The following is a 17,565-nucleotide window of genomic DNA, read 5'->3' on the forward strand; positions in this document are numbered from 1 at the left end:
TTGCAGACAGCTGTAGCTGTTCTGACTGTTCTTTTGATTAGTTTCCTCCAAAGCCTTGTGCAATAATTATTGACTCAATGCTTGCTCTAAGCAGATGCATTGCTTGCGACCAATTCTGCACACAAAAATCATGTAAACAACTTTTTTTGCCATATGAAAAAATGTGATGCGCCTTCTATGTGTAGGTGAACTGGTGTTTACGTTATTGGTTGCTAAATAAAGTAACTTCGTTTCTAACACCTTGTTGAAAGACGTGGCTAATTTATGGTCACATTTTTTTGTCAAATATAGCTTCAAGTATATTATTCCTAGTTAGTAACCATGAAGCCCCCAATCTTACTTAACGAAGGAAAAAATAGCACTTGACTGATGAATTGCACCACTAGTCAGAACTTATGTAGAAATCTAGATACACTATTACCATGTATGGGCACAGTGCAGGAAGTCAGGATGCGGAAAGTAGCACACACATTCTGCACTTTCATATCACAACTGATATTGCAAAAATCAGTGTGCATTTTATTTGTGTTTGATTTAAATATCACATGAAAATGATGGCTTTGCAGCAATAATGAAGGCTCTGCATGAACATTCACGTGCTGATGCGCAACAAAGTCATTTCTTATAAGTTATACTCTAAACAAAATGAAAAGCCTGCCAAGGACCTGCCCCTTTTTGGCACAAGTTTACACACATAAGAAACCATTGATTTCCGAAGACATCACAGTCGCACATCAGACAGTAGCAAGATGTGTAGTAGTCGAGGCGGAATGGTCAGTGTGCAAGCCAGAGAGTCAAGGCAGCAGGCATACTTCAGACGAAATGCTAGAGAGCACAGCTGTTGAAGTGTGGGCACACTGGAAAGCTCCACAATGACAGGCTGCAATGATGCAGCCGTTTCCAGTGACTTCAGAGTTTTCCATCGAGGCCTGCCCATGAAAGGATTTGCACGCAGCATCCAAATGGCCAGTGGAATGCTCTTCAGCAGTGCATAGTGTAGGACCGTGTTCCCCTCAGAGTCTTGTACAAATGGGTTTCCCCCATACCGAACAAAAGTTCTGACCGCCGTCTGTTCTCTGATGTACACGGCTAAGTGGAAAGCAGTCTGTTGCAAGCAGTCAATGTAGACGTTACAGTCTGCCCCTTGGTTCAGGAGGCGCTGCACCACAGCAGGACTCGTGTGCGACATCAGAGCACAACTCAGTGCAGTCATGCCGCGGCTGTTCTTCCCATCCACCTAACAAAAACAAAAAAAGGTAGTACAGGGAGGGATAGTCAAGCATTGGAATGGAGACACAATTTTAAAACAGGACATCGTTTAAAAAATTGGAAGGGACACTTAAGCTCAGCCTTAAGGGTATGAAGCGATAGCGTTAATGGTTTGATGGCCATATATGCTGAATTGATCATTCTGCACTTTACATTCCTAGATCCCTGCGACTGCTCATACCATCCCTGGCACAGTGGTGAAGCGGTTAAGCGATGCGCCACTGCCCTGCAATGGCAGGAGCTGCCACCGCTGAGGCTTGTACGACCCAGGTTGCTCTTCTCGAGCAGCCTCTCGCGACCAATCATTATTTGAACTGCCACCTGCTATGGTGGTCAGTTTGCTCACAATCCAGTGGGCAGGTTGTAATAGCGCCACAAGGTCACACGACCTCAGTGGCCCACCTGGGTTGCTTCTCTGGGGATTTTTCGCTCACAATGCCAACGACGCCGGAATTTCTGCAGGACGAGAGCCTTAATGCCATCGTGCTAAAATGTGACACCATTTGCTTCATGATGGCCCTCAAGAATTTTCTGGCTTGAAACAAACATGGTCGTGTCCACAGCTGTTTGTGTACACATGAGCATACACATGCTAGCTTGCACTAATATACTGCTAAGAGCAATCAAACTTCCCTAAGTTCTTCAGAAAGCTAAGCAAATGATACATGCGTGTGAATGCCTTTTAATATGACAGCAATCCTTTCAGCATGGTTTCAGCAAAATAAGTCTGATGCTAGCAGCACACTTAAAATCCGTGACTATTTCAAGCATGCCTCTACTTTCGCAAATTAACAGTTCAAAACAAAAATGTTCACAGCTCACATTTTTCACAAAAACCCTAGGGTAGCAAAAGCACTCATCCCAGCATGCCAATACTTGCAGTGGTACATTTGGTACACAGCCAGATAGTTCACAGAACGTGTGCCAGCAAATCTGTGACCCTGACGTGAAACCTCCATTTCTGTAATTACTCATCAGTGTTTAAAGAGAACTTAACCTCAAGTTGGCTTTGTCATTCTGACTGCTTAGGACAAAATAGAAAGGATGTGAAATTTTCATGGTTTGCAGGGATGCAGACTAACAAATCCACCAAGTCAGTGATCACTAGTTGTGATCAGTGAGGCTGTAATATTGTGCACTCAGTTTTATCATCATGTTGACTGTGTTGAGTGATGAAAGCAATACACAACAAACAAACTGAAGTTGGCCTGTACCAATAGATTCCTGTATTCGACTGAAAATACTCAAGACAGTCTTTTGGGTGCAGATCCAAGAGGATAGATAGGTCACACCATCAATCACTTACGAACAGTGATTACATCACAGACTCCTTTTTGGTACTGATGTCATGAGTTTGATTTGAATGGTGAGTTCCATTTTTTAAACTCAAATTTCTCAACAATAAATGTGGCTTTGCTGCGAGACAAACATGAACATACCCACAAAAAGAACCAGACTACCGATTTTTCCCTAAGGACAACCATTGTATGGAGTTGTCCTCGGTGTCCTGCCACTCACGATGCCCATGAAATCCGTTTCTCTAAGCCCCCCAAAAAATGTGGTGTTATTAAGTCAGGGGGATCATTTGTGATGCTCTTGCAAATAAACACTGCAAAGCTAGTTGTGTTTGACAGCCTCACCAATGCTCCAGCATCAAGCAAGCGATTAACCAGCTCGATGCCATCTGGTTGCACAGTGCAAACGTTGTGCAGCGGGGTGTTGCCCTCGTTATCAGAGGTGGCGGCACAGGCTCCTTGGGATAACAGGTAGAGGATGACGCTGGAATGACCAGAACTGCAGGCGAGCGCCAGCGGTGTTGCTCCCCATTCGTCCCTGTGTTCCATGTTGCTGCCCTTGAGTACAAGAAGCCTCACTATGTCTGCAAATTAGCAAGAAGAATAGTAGCAACAGATAAGAACTCCGGGACTATCGGCCCTCAAACAGGACAAAGGAGCAAGAGCGATAGCTGTGCCACTTTTACAGCATCATCGTCACAGACAAACATGCATGTGTGAAGTGGATGGTGATCAGTCACAGAAGCAGATCATGGCTTCCTTTTATTTGTGTTCTTTGTATTTTTTACACTTAACCCTCACCTGTCCTTCTCGTGACTGTGCACACAATATTATGTCTTACTTTCTCACGTAGTCAATGTGCGGCAGCCAGAAGCGTGTCCTTTTAATATCTCTATGTGACCGCAGTTAACCCAAAATATAGCACAGGACTGTACATACTGAGAAGCATGAATTTTTGTCATATAGGGGGTGGGTTTGATTCCCACTGCCAGCTAGCTGCCCACCGGTTTCTTCAAGTGGGCACAAGATTTTCCCGCGGCCTGGTGCTCGGCTTTCCAAGGTGGATGGCTGCGCCTTCAAATTTCATCATTCTGAGCTTGAGCAGGCACTTCGAAAAAAGAAAAAAAAAGGCTACAAGTGGGTCTTACCGCAGAAAAAAGATTTAAGTTATTTGACGGCGGAACGAATCACTAACCCGTCAATGCAACGGTTTGGTCCAAGACCCTTTCCCCAAGCATTTCACCCCATAAAAGCTGAGCATCAGGCCGAGGGAAATCTTGTACCTAATAGAAAACTGGTGGGCACCCAGCGGCACTAGGGATAGAACGCAGCACCTCCCTAATGCAAGGAGGATGCTCTACCACAAGGCCACTGATTTGGTAGTGAATTGGCCTTACCGATGATGGGAGCGCATGAAAGCTGACCCTGGCTTGTGCAGTCTTTCGACCATGTGTAGCATGTACATATCAGTATATGTTGATTAATTACTGATATTTAACAGACAATAAACAATCACAAAGCAAGGCTTAAAAATTTGGATGTAGCAAATTAATCACTTCTTCATTTTTTCCTGGGCAGCAGAGACATTGCAACAACAACTAGCCGCCGCGGTGGCTCAGTGGCTATGACGTTCGGCTGCAGAACCGAGAGATGCTGGTTCGATCCTGGCCGCGGTGGTCATATTTCGATGGAGGCGAAATTCTGGAGGCCCATGTACTGTGCGATGTCAGTGAATGTTAAAGAACCCCAGGTGGCTGAAATTTCTTGAGCCTTTCACTGCGACGTCCCTCACAGCCCGAGTCACTTTGGGACGTTAAACCCCCATCAACCAACAATGCAACAACATACACTGCTGGCAGTTACGATCATTCATACCAATTGGTTTACTAATCAGAACTATTTGGTCACACAAAAACAAAAAACTCCTCAAAACAGGTCACATCGTGTTATCACTGGCCCAGGAAAAAATTGGAGGGAACACTTAAGCTTCGCCTTAAGAGCATGATGCAATACCGTAATGGGTTAATTCCCATATATGCAGAAGGTCATTCTCTACTTTGCATTAATAGATCCTTGGAAGTCCTCATACCCCTCCTGGCGCAGAGGTGCAGTGGTTAAGCGACGCGCACTGCCCTGCAATGGCAGGTGCTCCCAACGATGGGCCTTGTGCGGCCCAGGCTGCTCTTTCCGAGCGCCCAGTCATTAATTTAACTGCCACCTGCCATAGTGGGCAGTTTGTTCTGGTGGGTAGGTTGTGATGACGCCGTAAGGTCACGTGTCCTGGGTGGCCAACCTGCCTCCTAGGTTGCTCTCTGGGGACCACCTGCCAAAGCCATGCTCGTGATTTTTCAAAGATAACGGCAACAGCGCCGACACCGGAGTTTTTGGAGAATGGGACCTTTAACGCTATCGCGTTAAAATACATGACATTTTTAGAGTCATAGTGGATTCATGTGGCTAAAGATGGCTTGATGAAGTGAAAAATGTTAGATAAGTAGTCCAGTACACTTGATGCAGTGAGCAATGCACAAGTGCAGAGGCTTATTTGTTCTACAGGCTCTCCTCAAAGCATATAAGCCTACATAAGTGCCTTTAAGCCTCGTACTCCAGACGATACAGCATGTGACCTAGTAACGCCTGTAAACAATGTGGCATTCAAATAAAGTCAACTCATCAATCTTACCAATGAATAAATGACCTGTAACAAATTTCCACTGACTGATTCAGTTACTATTACATAAGCATGATATGTGCTTAATGTACCGCGCATTATTATCTAGTAATGTATTTCCAAATTTAAGGGCATATTTGCTTTGAGCCCAGTCTTGCTGTCACACTGTTATTAGGGATTCTTCCAAGTTCGCTCATGTTCACAAGCTGCAACAAGGAAAGGCAGACATAGCCACATGTTTGTCTATCTTTGTCTTGCTCACTGCTCTCTATGCATTCTTCTTTTGAAAGCACGAACCAGCAACGCCCTCTACAAATCAGCACCACCTATACCAGGCTACATGGTCGGCACGATGGGAGCATATCGAACTGCAACAATCAGATACCATGTATCAAGCAAATATGGTTCAGTTAAATGAAAAACCATAAATGCTATGCACAGGGTCCGTCTTTCATGACCAAAAGCAGAGAAGATCTGATGTCACTGCTGTGTGCGAGGGAACCAGAGTTCTGCAATGCCACTCAACGCCTCACTATAATGAATGGACAAAGAAACAGGTAAGCCAGAGAATACAGAAAGAACATGCATACCAATAATGTCTTCTCTGCAGCTGGCAGCAGCCAAATGCAGTGGTGTCCTTCCATAGCTGTCAAGGGAGGAGACGTTGGCACCACTATTGAGCAAGAGGTGCACCATAGGTAAGTTCTTCCGCAAGACTGCTATGTGCAAGGGTGATGATCCAGTAGATGCACACTGGTTCACACTGCAGCCAGACTTGATGAGGAGTTCAGCTGACATGAACAAAGCAGAATCTTACAGTAATGCAGAAAGTCGACAAAAGGATGGATGTTCCTCCACCAGAGAGGAACATATGTATAGACAACAAACTTGTTTACTCCTCCTCATCCAGTGCAGAACCATTGCTTCGATCTATTCCAACTTGGCAGCTAGGAGTGAGTTTGCGTGTGCATGATTCAGGACAGCATAAGAAATGGCAGTTGTAACAAAACAACATTTGCATAATCTAAAATGAATGCTAAGGCTTCATCTCTCTACAGCCTACAAGCGGAAAACTGCATTACACTGTGCCACCCAGCTTGGTGGCTAGCCTATAGTGAGGTGAAGCAGTAGTAGCCAAGTTTGGCTATCCAGTATAGTGATGTCGTGAGCTGCAGTTCTCCTGTCAGTATGTGTACAGGAATTGACGAAATAGTGAGCAAATAATGGCCTTTTTATGCATAACCCCAGTGAATCTGCACACACAAATGATTAAAATTAAATGACACAAATGCATACATTATTCGTGGACAATGATGCACTTACACAATGAGAAGGTTCAGTCTGTGTGGGAATAAAATCTTTACACATACAAGACACATAGCAAGAATAACTAGAAAAATAAATTTTCCACTGTATAGCATAAGTTTAAAAACTAAAGAGCACTATTTCCTGCCTGCTGAAACAAGCGTATGAGGCAGATCCACTATTCCACTTTCATACAGAAATGAAGACTGTCTGCACTTGAACGTACTGACAGAAAATAAGTAAGTGGGTGTAGGCCACTGAATACTTACTCATTTTTAAGAGGTCTTTCTCAACAGCAATGCATATGGCAGGTTTGCTTTCACCTCCCGTCATAATTCGTACATCTGGGTCCACTGGTGTCCCTTCGGTGCCACGAAGCAACGCCCACGCCAGAGGAGTGTCATTATTATTGAGAGCTGCCAGAAACCGGCACTGTCGTTTCCATCTGGGCTCTGTAAGAACAGCACAAAGTAACTGATCATCAGTGCAGAGGCTTAAGATTTCCGCATGCATTATCCCCATGCACTTTAGCGTGCAGCATTCGGCACAAGATTTACTTGGTGTACTACGTCAATGCCCATCTTACAATCGGTACAGCTTTGAATGGAAACCTTTCTATCGTATTACTACCCCTTGATCGTAGTTAAGTGCAAATATTTTCTTGCGTCACCAGCAAATGTACTTGTTTATTTATCTGACGTCGAAACAGTGAAGTGTGCTGGACACTATGCTGCACTTAGAACGACGTATCAATTGTCATTTCCGCATTGAACTGAGGCAGCACTCACATGAAAACGTGTAAACGGGTAGATTAGTCACGAAATCGTTTACAGCTATGCTGGCCTGGTATGGCAAGCAAAGCATGCTGCGCTCTTTCATACGGCACAGCATACACGCCGAACCATGCAGCGTGTAAACACTATGCCGCGATTTCCGTAAACACAAGTGAAGCCGGAGGGACCGTTGAAATACACACACCGCAGGGCTTGCAAGCAGCACTTACCAGCTCCATTCATCGTCAGACAACTTTCTTCTCGGGACGCGCTAGCAGCAATGAGCGAGACGAACCGAATGGCTCATTTCTTTGTCAGACTGAGAGGCCGACGCGGACACAAAACAAGCGGCCAGCAGCATGCCCCTCGCAACACCGGCGCAGTCAAGGTCACGGGAATGCCCGGTTCGGCCCCGCCTCGACTGTCGTTTCGCAAGAAACAGAGGAAACTTACTTTTAGTTTTAGTGAATTGAATCTTTCCGCCAGGTCCGTGCCAGCCAGCTGGTCGCGCGAGAAGGGTGTTACGAAGAAAGGGAGGCAGTGGGGGAGAGAGAGACCGTCGAGTGAGCGAGTGTGCGAACAGGAAAGCGCGCTTGCGCGGGACATGTTGCCAGGTCGTACTCAGTCTGGCGCGCTTCGCCGCTTGGCCTACAGCCTAATGGAGACGAGCAATTATTGTGATGGAGACACCAAACTGGGCGCGCACAATTTAGTATCTGGGCGCGCTTCTGACAGGCTGACCGACAGGTGCTTTGATGGCCAGCACCGCTAAGCTACGAGGGCGAGGCACAAGACTTTCACAAGCGCTCGCGCGCTTCCACTAGCCACAGAAAAGCTGTCCCAAAGAATAGCTGGCTCGAGAAATTGTGGAAGCACTCATGTTTAGAAATACTGGTCCCGATGCTTGCAGTTGCCCGCCCAAAGAAAGAGGGACATCTTCGCAATGCCAGATAACTACCACTGCTCCCTGTTGCTCCGTTTTGGTTCTTTGTCTTTTATCTTTAATTTTTGTTTGATCTTTTTTAAGGCTCAGCTATGATGTCTAATGGCCTCTGTGTGTGTGTGTGTGTTTTTTTTTTTGCTGTTGATATTGTATTGTTCGTGAAATACCTTACTTATTTTTACACGCGTTGTACATATGTACCAATAACTTTGCGCCTGTGCTTTTTAGTTCCTCTAGTGGATTCAGTTTTCCTTCAGTATAGTTGCAAGTTAGCGTTCGTCTGTTTTTTTTTTTCTCCTATGGACTGTCTGTTTTGCGCAACGTTGCCTTTGCAGCCAACGGACAGTGGACTCGTTTGCAACGCGCTTACGCAGCTTGGCCAAGCCATATTTGCCGTACGGTAGCAACTGCCGTAGTTACCGTGTTTACCGTACGGTAGAGCTAAAGCTCTCTTATGTTTGAAAGAGCCACCTGTCGGGGCAATGGCGCGTCGCTTAACCGCTGTACTACGGCACTAGGAGGGGTATGAGAACTCCTCGTGAGCTATGAATGCGAGTGGGAGGGTCGTGACGTCATCAGCACCGCATGACCACTAGTGGACCTATCTTAAGGCACCGCCGAAGTTGAAAGTGTGAGGACCCCCCAAATTTAGAGGTTGGCCCACCCCCCAACATTCCTATGGACCCTCAAAATTTCAGAAGAAGGTCCACTCCAGAAAATAGATTAAGGTGGATTGTATAATCCCATGTGATAATCCAATGGAAGGTACTCGAACATTCTAGGTGATGACTCATGCGTACCATACAGGGGCAATGGAACTGGTTCCAACCGAAGTTTTGGCGGAAAAATGGCAAGAAGAGCATTAGACAGTCATTTTAGACACCACAACAGCTGAATGGAAAATAAAATGCGAGAGCATTTTCTTATTTTCCACGTGCGGTCGTATCTTGTTGATTGTGGCGGATTCGTGTCTCCTGTGGGTTTACTGTTATCGTAAGCGCCTGAGTATGAGGTTACTCCGTCATACCCGGCGTCATCGGTGAAGGTAAGTCAACCCACTGGGTTGTTTTTAAGAGATTAGACCGTTCGGGCATAATGTTGGCGCCGCGGCGGGAACGCACTGTGCGCGCCCGGGCACTAAATGAGGAGCCGCACGGAACGTATTATGGCCACAGGTTAGAGTCAGGTGGCATTTAGACTAGTTTGTGACGTCGCCAAGAGCGTGCAGATGGATGCACTGCTTTTTCTCGTCGCAAATTAAACACGGCTAACAGCCGCCTAAATCACCGCCAACATGCGCTCCTTGCCAGCGGCATGGCGGACGCGCTCGCCCTATAAGCATAAACTCTTCAATTACGGGAAGGTACAATAACGGGACGAACTGCCACCTTATAGTGCTTCCTTGCAATATTTAGCCTTTTTTTTTCACAACCAATATTCGACTTCAGTGAAGAGAGAGAACATGGAAGAGATACAGCGTGTAAGAGGTAGGACACAGTGAGAGACACGGCCAAGAAATCCAAGAAAGTGCTAGAATTGGCGTGAAGTGCGAAATATTGGCAGCTCGATGCAGGGGACTGCGTCACATTGGGACCCTCGTGAAAGCATTTCCAATCCCTGGCTATGCTTGACAGCTTTGCCATATCTTCGCTCAGAATGCCACCTTAGAGAACAATGAATATCACTTGCGGCGCGAAGTGTGATAGTTGCAGTATTTAAAGGAGCATAGAGACCTAATCTTCTTCTTTGCAATGATTCATAAGACATTACTAAACATGGATCAGGACGTGGTATTAGCCTACCACGTTGAATAATTTATAATCTCATTTTTTCTCGCACTGTTTCGGTGTCAAACGGGGTATGAGGTTAAAGGTACGTAAAGGTCGCATGAGGTATAAAAAAACGTGCAATATGATCGCTGCTTCTTCATTCGTTGTCATTCCACCTCTTGCGGAAGGCTGTCTTTAGCGTTGTAGTGACTGAAGCGACGAAGCAGCGATTATATCCCAGTTTTTTCGTCTCTCGCATGACCTGTACGAACATTTGACGTCGCGGGCGCCGTTCGACAGTTGAAAAGGAAATAGTGTGAGAGAGAAATTTTATTATAAATTAATATCCGTCGGCGAATACCGCATGGTGATCCACGTATACCAATGTTTTACGCATCATTAGGAAGAAAACACACGCTCAACAATGAGACGTCTAAACTCCTTTAACAGTTGTTGGCGTCAACCGTTACAGCGGCTCGCTGCAGGTGCTGCGTTTCATGGGCGTTGTGTTATGACTGCAGCCTTCTACTATGCATCTTAATCGCTTGCTTATTCAAGAATATTGGGCATATTTGTTAATAAGTTTTACATTAAGCACCGTAAACTGAGTATAATTTTTTCTTCAGAATTTATAGCAATGGCAAAACCAAGGCCATTTAAAATATTTGTTGTATTGCTGATTGATGCATCGATCGATTACTGATTGGACTGCAGATTGATGTATTGATTTTCTTGTACTCTTCCTGACCACAATGTTCGCTGCAATATTTTTTTATGTAAACCCTATGTGTAATATTCCAAAACAAAAATAAATAAATCGCCAAACGATTAAGCATGACAAAAGCCCCCCCCCCCCCCCCCCCCCACTCACACACACACGCACGCGCACACGATAGGCTTCTTTAACAGGCACATTATTCTCCCGCATATTTTTTCACAGCGCCTCCTTTCCCCTAATCCCCCCTATTCCCCCCTTAGCCCCCTAATCCCTCTTCCCCAGCGCAGGGTAGCCAACCTGAACCCTTCTGGTTAACATCCCTGTCTTTCCCTCCTCCTCTTTATCTATCTATCTTCACAGCGCAAGCTCTGGTGTAAGCTAACCCGGCCATTATGTTGTGGGGCATAATATGCATGCACTGGTGTGCCTAATGTCATTGTTTTGTGTGTAATTGTTTTGTACACATTCGGTGATTCACCGTACTGCCTGAACAACCAACAAGCGCTCTGTGCTTAGGTTGGACAGGAAAAACTCATGTGCTAAACAAAGATGAATAAACATTGATTTGATTTGATTTGCTACAATATAATGAACCCCTAAGAACTGGCCCATATTTCCGCGCTTTCGTACAGTGAAACCAATTCCCTCGTGCATTTTTACAATTCGAATGAGCATCTAGAACTTTCATTTAGATCGTGAGGATGCGTTTGTGTCTACATGTTGATTTTCACTCTCTTGTGCAACGCGATGGAGGCTCTTTGAAACTACAGTGGCCAGCGCTCAAGTTGCCGCGAAAAGATTTCTGACGATCGCCAGGACCTGGAACACGCTGCTGAAATCTTCGCGCGAAAGCACCCAGCCCTTTCAAACCCAAGCAGAAATTGCGGCCGAAACATTCATGAGTCTTTCCTAATAAAAATTCAGCTCATATAGCGCTTCGTCTGCGTGCGTGTTTCCTGCTTAGTCCTCGTTTCTTCGCGTTGTTCAAATATGCTAAACGTTCACCAACTCTCGCAGTTTTCGGTTCTGTCAGGTGCCATTTTGAAATATACGGAGAATGAGGTTGAATAACAGGCAATAATAAATGTGAATGCTTAAGTCCATAAATACTTAAAGAGAGTTCACATAAGTTCTTCAGTCCTCGCCATGCTCTTGACGCCTAAGCCATGGTACGTAGTCACTGTGGTCGGAACGCCGGGCCCAAGACAACAAAGTTTAATCAGATGCTGTGAAGGAAACATATTCAGCCTCGAGGCTTCCTGGGGTAAGCTCCTCGCTAATGCCTTAATCCGGTAATTCACGTGCTTGTATCAAAGCTCTTCCCAGCTGATAAACAAACATTTAAAAACAGTCAAGGTCTGTACATGGCAAAATGGAACCAAGCGAATTCGCCAGGCGTTATTCGCAGTGGCTATTTATCTGTTGTACCTAGCTAGTTAAAGGGACATTAAATGTAAATACTAAGTCGGACTAGACTGATAGGTAAATGTCACGTGTTAGCAAATATGCCATTTTTGTCGGCATCGAATCTTTTTCAAGCCAGAAAACTGCGTAAACGTGGCGCCGCCACGTATGTATTCGTACCGCTGTATACGACTGGTGACGTATTCACGCGCTCTCTCGAGAAACGCTATTTAGCCGTCAACTGCCGCTACATTATATCAACTGCCGTCGAAATATAGAGTAAAGCAGCGCGGTGAGCGTAGCCAAGAATGCGAAACGCCTGCTAATAAAACAGTGTCAAACAGACGTAAAACTAAAAAAAAGCGAGCGCTGAATCTTTCGTCGCATCGTTTTCTGAGCACTCAAGCTGCGTGTGGCCGTTGTGCACATCAAGTCTAGAAGCATATGCGCGCTCAGCGGCTTTCACGCTCTGTTATATTAGCTATGCGGCCGGTGAAGCGGCTTCTTTCTAGCTTATAAGCCGTCTAATATCGGATACTCTGCGCAGGCTGCGGGTGCTCTGAAACTGCAAGCCTTTTAGTGCGAAAGCACTGCATCACGAGGTCAATCCGGCTCTCCGGTTTGTGTGATGCTTGACCTTGAGGGTGACCTTGGGCAAACAATAAATAAATGTTGCCGCGACTGGGATTCGAACCCGCGGCGGCGCGAAAATGTCAGTTTCGCTGGCCACTGCACGAGAGCACTGTAGGCTGTCGCCGAAGTTTTTTTTCTTTTTCTTTGCATGGAAATCAATTCCGCTGAGCTGCCAAATGCTTTACGTACACACATACTTTCCCGCAGTGCAGACACACATTCCCATGTCTTCGTACACTGCCCTCCAACCGCACATCAAAATGGAGGGAGACATACACATGCGTCAAGAACCGGCAAGCCGTTTAGGCAGCCGGTTCTGCGAAGCATAAACCTCCCGCGCCAAGGGGCACTGTTCACTGAGCAGAGACTTAGATGTACGAGGTCGTTCTGCGTGTCGATCCATCATGGGGTTCTTTCACAGGCTAAAAAGTCCAATGAGCATTTAACAGATCGCACGGAATCCCAGAGTCTTTCGGGACAGGCAAGAACCTTATACTGTAGGCGATATTTCAATGTGTTTTTTATTATCTGTTGAAGTATGTCCCAGAAAAAAAAAAGCATTGCATCACGGCACCACACAAAGCAATGCCGCACAGGCGACGGTTCACTGACCATGGCACAAAAGTCTCCTTGGTGCGAACCTAGGCCTTGACGGGTATATAGAGTCGAAGTGCGGAGTTAAAAAAAAAAAAAGGTTTTTGCAGCTGATTGAATATACATTTGCTGAACTCACTTCATTACACTAGAATCCATAAAACCAAGGTAAGGCTGCCGATACACGGGCACAGCCTGCCTTCTTGACAGGTCGAATGAATATTTCAACCAGAAGCGAAAAGTCAGGAAATCAAAGGTATCAAGAACATCCTCCAGGATACCCCACAAAACTTCCTCACGGCTATGGCCCGTCGAAGCAAACAGATAAGGCAGACGGCAACCTTCTCACCTTCTAAGGACAGCTTGCAGAAAGGGTGCCGTGCAGGCTTGCAACTTTGAAAAAAAAAAAAAAAACCCCAGCCGGCCACATCTCGTGTTAAGCTGAAACGCACTCTCGCGCTGTGCATCGCACGTCGTCTTCTTGAACTAATAATAATATTTATACAGCATAGCCCTAAAGGCCCTCCTTCGAGGGTATTACATAGGGGGTGGGGTCAGTGTAAAAACATGTCAAAGAACAGCATTAACGCGCAAAGGAACAATAAACAGGTCATGTACAATATATAAAAAATAATTAAGCACCAGATAATAAATAAAAAGCAGGCGATAAAAACAATATAATACAAATTATAGGTTTAAAGAAAAGGATTAGGCATAACGGAGATGTAAAGTACTACAGTGTACATATTAGGCACGAAAAGAACAGAAGTAATCACAAAAGTGCAGCAAATGGAAAAACGAAACCATTCAAAAATTTCGAACACTACAAACATTTCAAATGCCAACGTCGCTGCGGATGAGAGCAAGAAATGTGGAGGCGTTAGTTTCGATGGCTATGTGCGCTGGTAAACTGTTCCACTCAATGATGGTGCGTGGTATGAATGGCTTTGCAAATGCCGATGAATGACACGGGATGCGTTTAACTTTGTGCGGCTGGTCGAGCCGCGGAAAGAAGGCTGATGGTGATTGGAAAAAATTGTGTTGAAGCGAAGGATGATGATACAGTTTGTGGAAAAGTGCTATAGTCGTGATAGTTTACGGCGGTAAGACAGGTCTTCTAATTCGGCGCGATTCTTTTCGAAGTAATTTCAAAGTTTATTTTTCAAGCAATCCTTGGTTGCCGAGGAGGCTACAAAAAGGCAAACTAAGCAGCCTGATGAAGCGTCGCCCGCCCCCTATCAAAATAATATTCGCGCTTTGAAATATGTGCGGTTGTGACACCGAGATGTGCACTGCATGCGTTGGCGTGGACAACGTTGTGGCAGAAACGCGACACTGGAGCATAGGCCATTGGGTAAATTGGCATTGACGATGAAAAAGTTGAAGACGCGCATAAATTCCTCCCTGGGTCAGTGGACTCGTCAATCGCGCTGTGAAGTACGTGGCAGTGGTGTCCACGTTCAAAAAACTGCGCTTTAGCACTTGACAGCACGATTGACGCGTACAGTGACCCAGGGAGGAATTTATGCGCGTCTTCAACTTTTTCATCGTCAATGCCAATTTACCCAATGTACGCCGGCGGCCTATGATACTGCGCCATTTCCTTTCCTAAAAAAACAATTTTCAATTTTCACGATATTTCGTGTTTAGCAATGCTAGCCGCCAGCCATTTTTTTTTAAATTTTCTCGCAGTACACGCTCATCAACCTGTGAAGCGCAGTGCGAGCGTATGTTTTCTGCCTAATGGAAAGGCGGATATGTTGAGATATGCTGAAAGAAAAAAAAAATTGGAGGAGACACTTAAGCTCCGCCTTAAGGGCATGACCCGATAGCTTTGGTCATTGATAGAAATAGTCATTCTCTACTTTGCACTCATAGATCCTTGGGAGCACTCAGATGCTGCCACCGTTGGGGCTTGTGCGGGCCAGGATGCTCTTCCCGAGCAACCTCTCGCGACCAATCATTAATTTCACTGTCACCTGCCACGCCGCGCAGTCTGCTCGCAATCCGGGGCAGACTGCGATTACGCCACAAGGTTACGCCACCTAGGCGGCACACCTGCCTACTAGGTTGTAACTATAGTAGGATACAACTTTAAAAAAACAGCAGTTGTTAACACTGGGTAGTGGTCCGCGGTGTACTGTATTATTCCGCTAGTCAGTCACAAAAATAAACTAAATCATCTTTTTAACGTTTGTCTTTAATAAACAAGCCAGGTATCAAAACTCTAGAGCTTATAACTTTTTTTCTCGTGATTAGCTTCTTGTTTAAGTGACAAGAGAAGAGTTAACACCGGACTACATTTTCGTCGTGGAGGAATTCTGTGCGCCGGTCCTAAATGTGGGCGGAGCTTCAGTGCAGACTTAAGTTGTATCATACTATAGGTTGCCTCTATGGGGATTTTTTGCGGATTTTTCGCTCACGGTCGAAAGCGCCGACGATGGCGCCAGATTTCCTGCGACACGAGCTCGTTAACGCTTTCGCGTAGTATCCGAGTAGTAGCACATGCCTTCGCCACAACCTCTCATTTGGCTCAAATAAGAAAAAAAAAATGTTTCAAGCGCGGGCCGTCATGTATGCAGTAGGTGAAGCGCTGGCACGCGAAGGCCGTACTTTATCACCTTTCACTCGAGCGTTCTCTATGGCGAAGTGACATGCCGATGCAATACGCAGTTAAAGCGGTATACACAAGCTTCCGCGAGAAAAACGTTCGAGTTGATGTGTGTTCAAGTCTATGCGTGCATCTTCTGCCGACAGCTGTAGCCGGCAGGCGGCAGACTGCAGCTGGGTGGAATGAATTAGGGAAATCCCCCAAGGTGGAGTAGATTTGTAATGAGGGAGTAATTACTAATGGCATCCACCGATGCGCAGCCATACGGCTGCAAAGGAAAGCTATACAGCTTCTACAGAAACTTCCTAGTTAAAGAAAAATTCGTCCTGGTCCGGGGTTCGAATCCGGGACCACCGCTTCACCGGAGCAATCGGTATACCAACTGAGCTAACCGGGACGGGTAGCATATTTTTTTTCCTTTATTTTTTCTCAGACAGTGCCTAAGAGGAGGCCAATGTTAAAGGCTAACAGCCTGACGAGGCCTTGGCCCCTTGTACATGCGGTTGCATCGATGAACAAATCTCGCAGATACACTTGGGTCAGTACAACGATTGCGATAAAAAAATACAAGTTTTCAAAGCGCAGAAAAAAAATGTACCACCCTGTACATCAGTCCCAAACAATTCAACCATGCAGTACAAAACAAGACTGCTGGCTACGCTCGTAAGTCGGCATAAAAAGCAAAGGCAACATTATGCATCAAATGCGAAACCCGCAATAAAACGTCAGAACCGTCATATACACCACGAAAGGGGAAAAACAGAATCTCAAAATAATGTGGTTTTGGAACAATGTAAAACGCAATACATGTACAGTGGCAATACAATTTTCATGTACACACCCCGAGAAAATCTAGAATATGGTTATTCAACCGTTAAAGCAAGTCATTGAGCCGTGTATGAAATTCCGGAGTTAACCAAGAAGCTTCTACATTCCCTTTAAAGATAGCAAAGGATTTGTTGAAGTTGACGTCTATTTCAGAGCGGTTCAACAGTTTAGTGGACTGAAAAGTTATCGCTTGCCTACCGTAGTTGGTTCGTATCTTTGGCGCTCTCCTTTTAAGATCGCGGATCGGGTACGTGCTCATATGTTCTATCGGAGGGACATGCAGTTTATTTCGGTAGATACATTACAGTAGTTTGAAGTAATAGATCCGGTTTGCTTTTAGCATACTGTATTTAATGAAAAGAGGTCCGGCTCGCAGGTTACGTCTATCGCCTTTGTAATTCTCACACAAGCGTAGTATCTTTTTTTGAGCAACAACTAACTTATTATAGTTATAGATTGTGGTGGTGCCCCAAACTAATATTCCATAACTCAATCTGGAGTAAAAAAAGGAATAATATAGGATCTGTTTTAAGGGTGTAGGTATATGGTGATAACTCGAAGTTAACTCGAAGGGCGAACACTGTTGGTTAAATGATTTAGGGAAATCCTCCAAGGTGGATATAGAACACCTTGTTCCCATCGGCCCACGTATAGTGTGCGCAAATTAAGTAACCAGGTGCAGATGCTCTTATCCGCCGGTTATACTCGCAGATTGATAACGCCTATGGCGCTCCTACGGCGTTCCTATGGCC

The 17,565-nt window shown here is 45.4% G+C and overlaps 2 protein-coding genes across 4 annotated transcripts in view; one reads left to right on the top strand and one right to left on the bottom strand.

Moving 5' to 3' along the window:
* Positions 1-479: 479 nt before the first annotated feature.
* Positions 480-7,992, bottom strand: LOC144129307 (uncharacterized). 3 transcript variants are annotated; one of them, XM_077663342.1, is made up of 5 exons: positions 7,767-7,992; positions 6,810-6,992; positions 5,826-6,047; positions 2,910-3,148; positions 480-1,237 (listed from the first exon to the last, which is right to left on the bottom strand). In XM_077663342.1, the coding sequence occupies exons 2-5, from the start codon at positions 6,871-6,873 to the stop codon at positions 722-724; spliced, it is 1,041 nt and encodes a 346-aa protein (XP_077519468.1). In that variant the 5' UTR covers positions 6,874-6,992; positions 7,767-7,992; the 3' UTR covers positions 480-721. The 3 variants fall into 3 exon arrangements, with proteins under 3 accessions (XP_077519468.1, XP_077519466.1, XP_077519467.1); XM_077663340.1 differs by lacking the exon at positions 7,767-7,992 and adding an exon at positions 7,544-7,751; XM_077663341.1 differs by lacking the exon at positions 7,767-7,992 and adding an exon at positions 7,544-7,749 and having other exon boundaries at positions 5,826-6,026.
* Positions 5,742-17,565, top strand: part of LOC144129306 (clotting factor G beta subunit-like) — a 42,186-nt gene continuing 30,362 nt past the window's right edge. The window contains exons 1-2 of the mRNA XM_077663338.1: positions 5,742-5,792; positions 5,846-5,933. The gene's annotated coding sequence lies outside the window, so the exon portion shown is untranslated. The remainder of the gene's footprint in view (positions 5,793-5,845; positions 5,934-17,565) is intronic.

The sequence above is a fragment of the Amblyomma americanum genome, chromosome 4, assembly GCF_052857255.1.
Source record: "Amblyomma americanum isolate KBUSLIRL-KWMA chromosome 4, ASM5285725v1, whole genome shotgun sequence".
In the NCBI taxonomy this organism is placed as follows: Eukaryota; Metazoa; Arthropoda; class Arachnida; order Ixodida; family Ixodidae; genus Amblyomma; species Amblyomma americanum.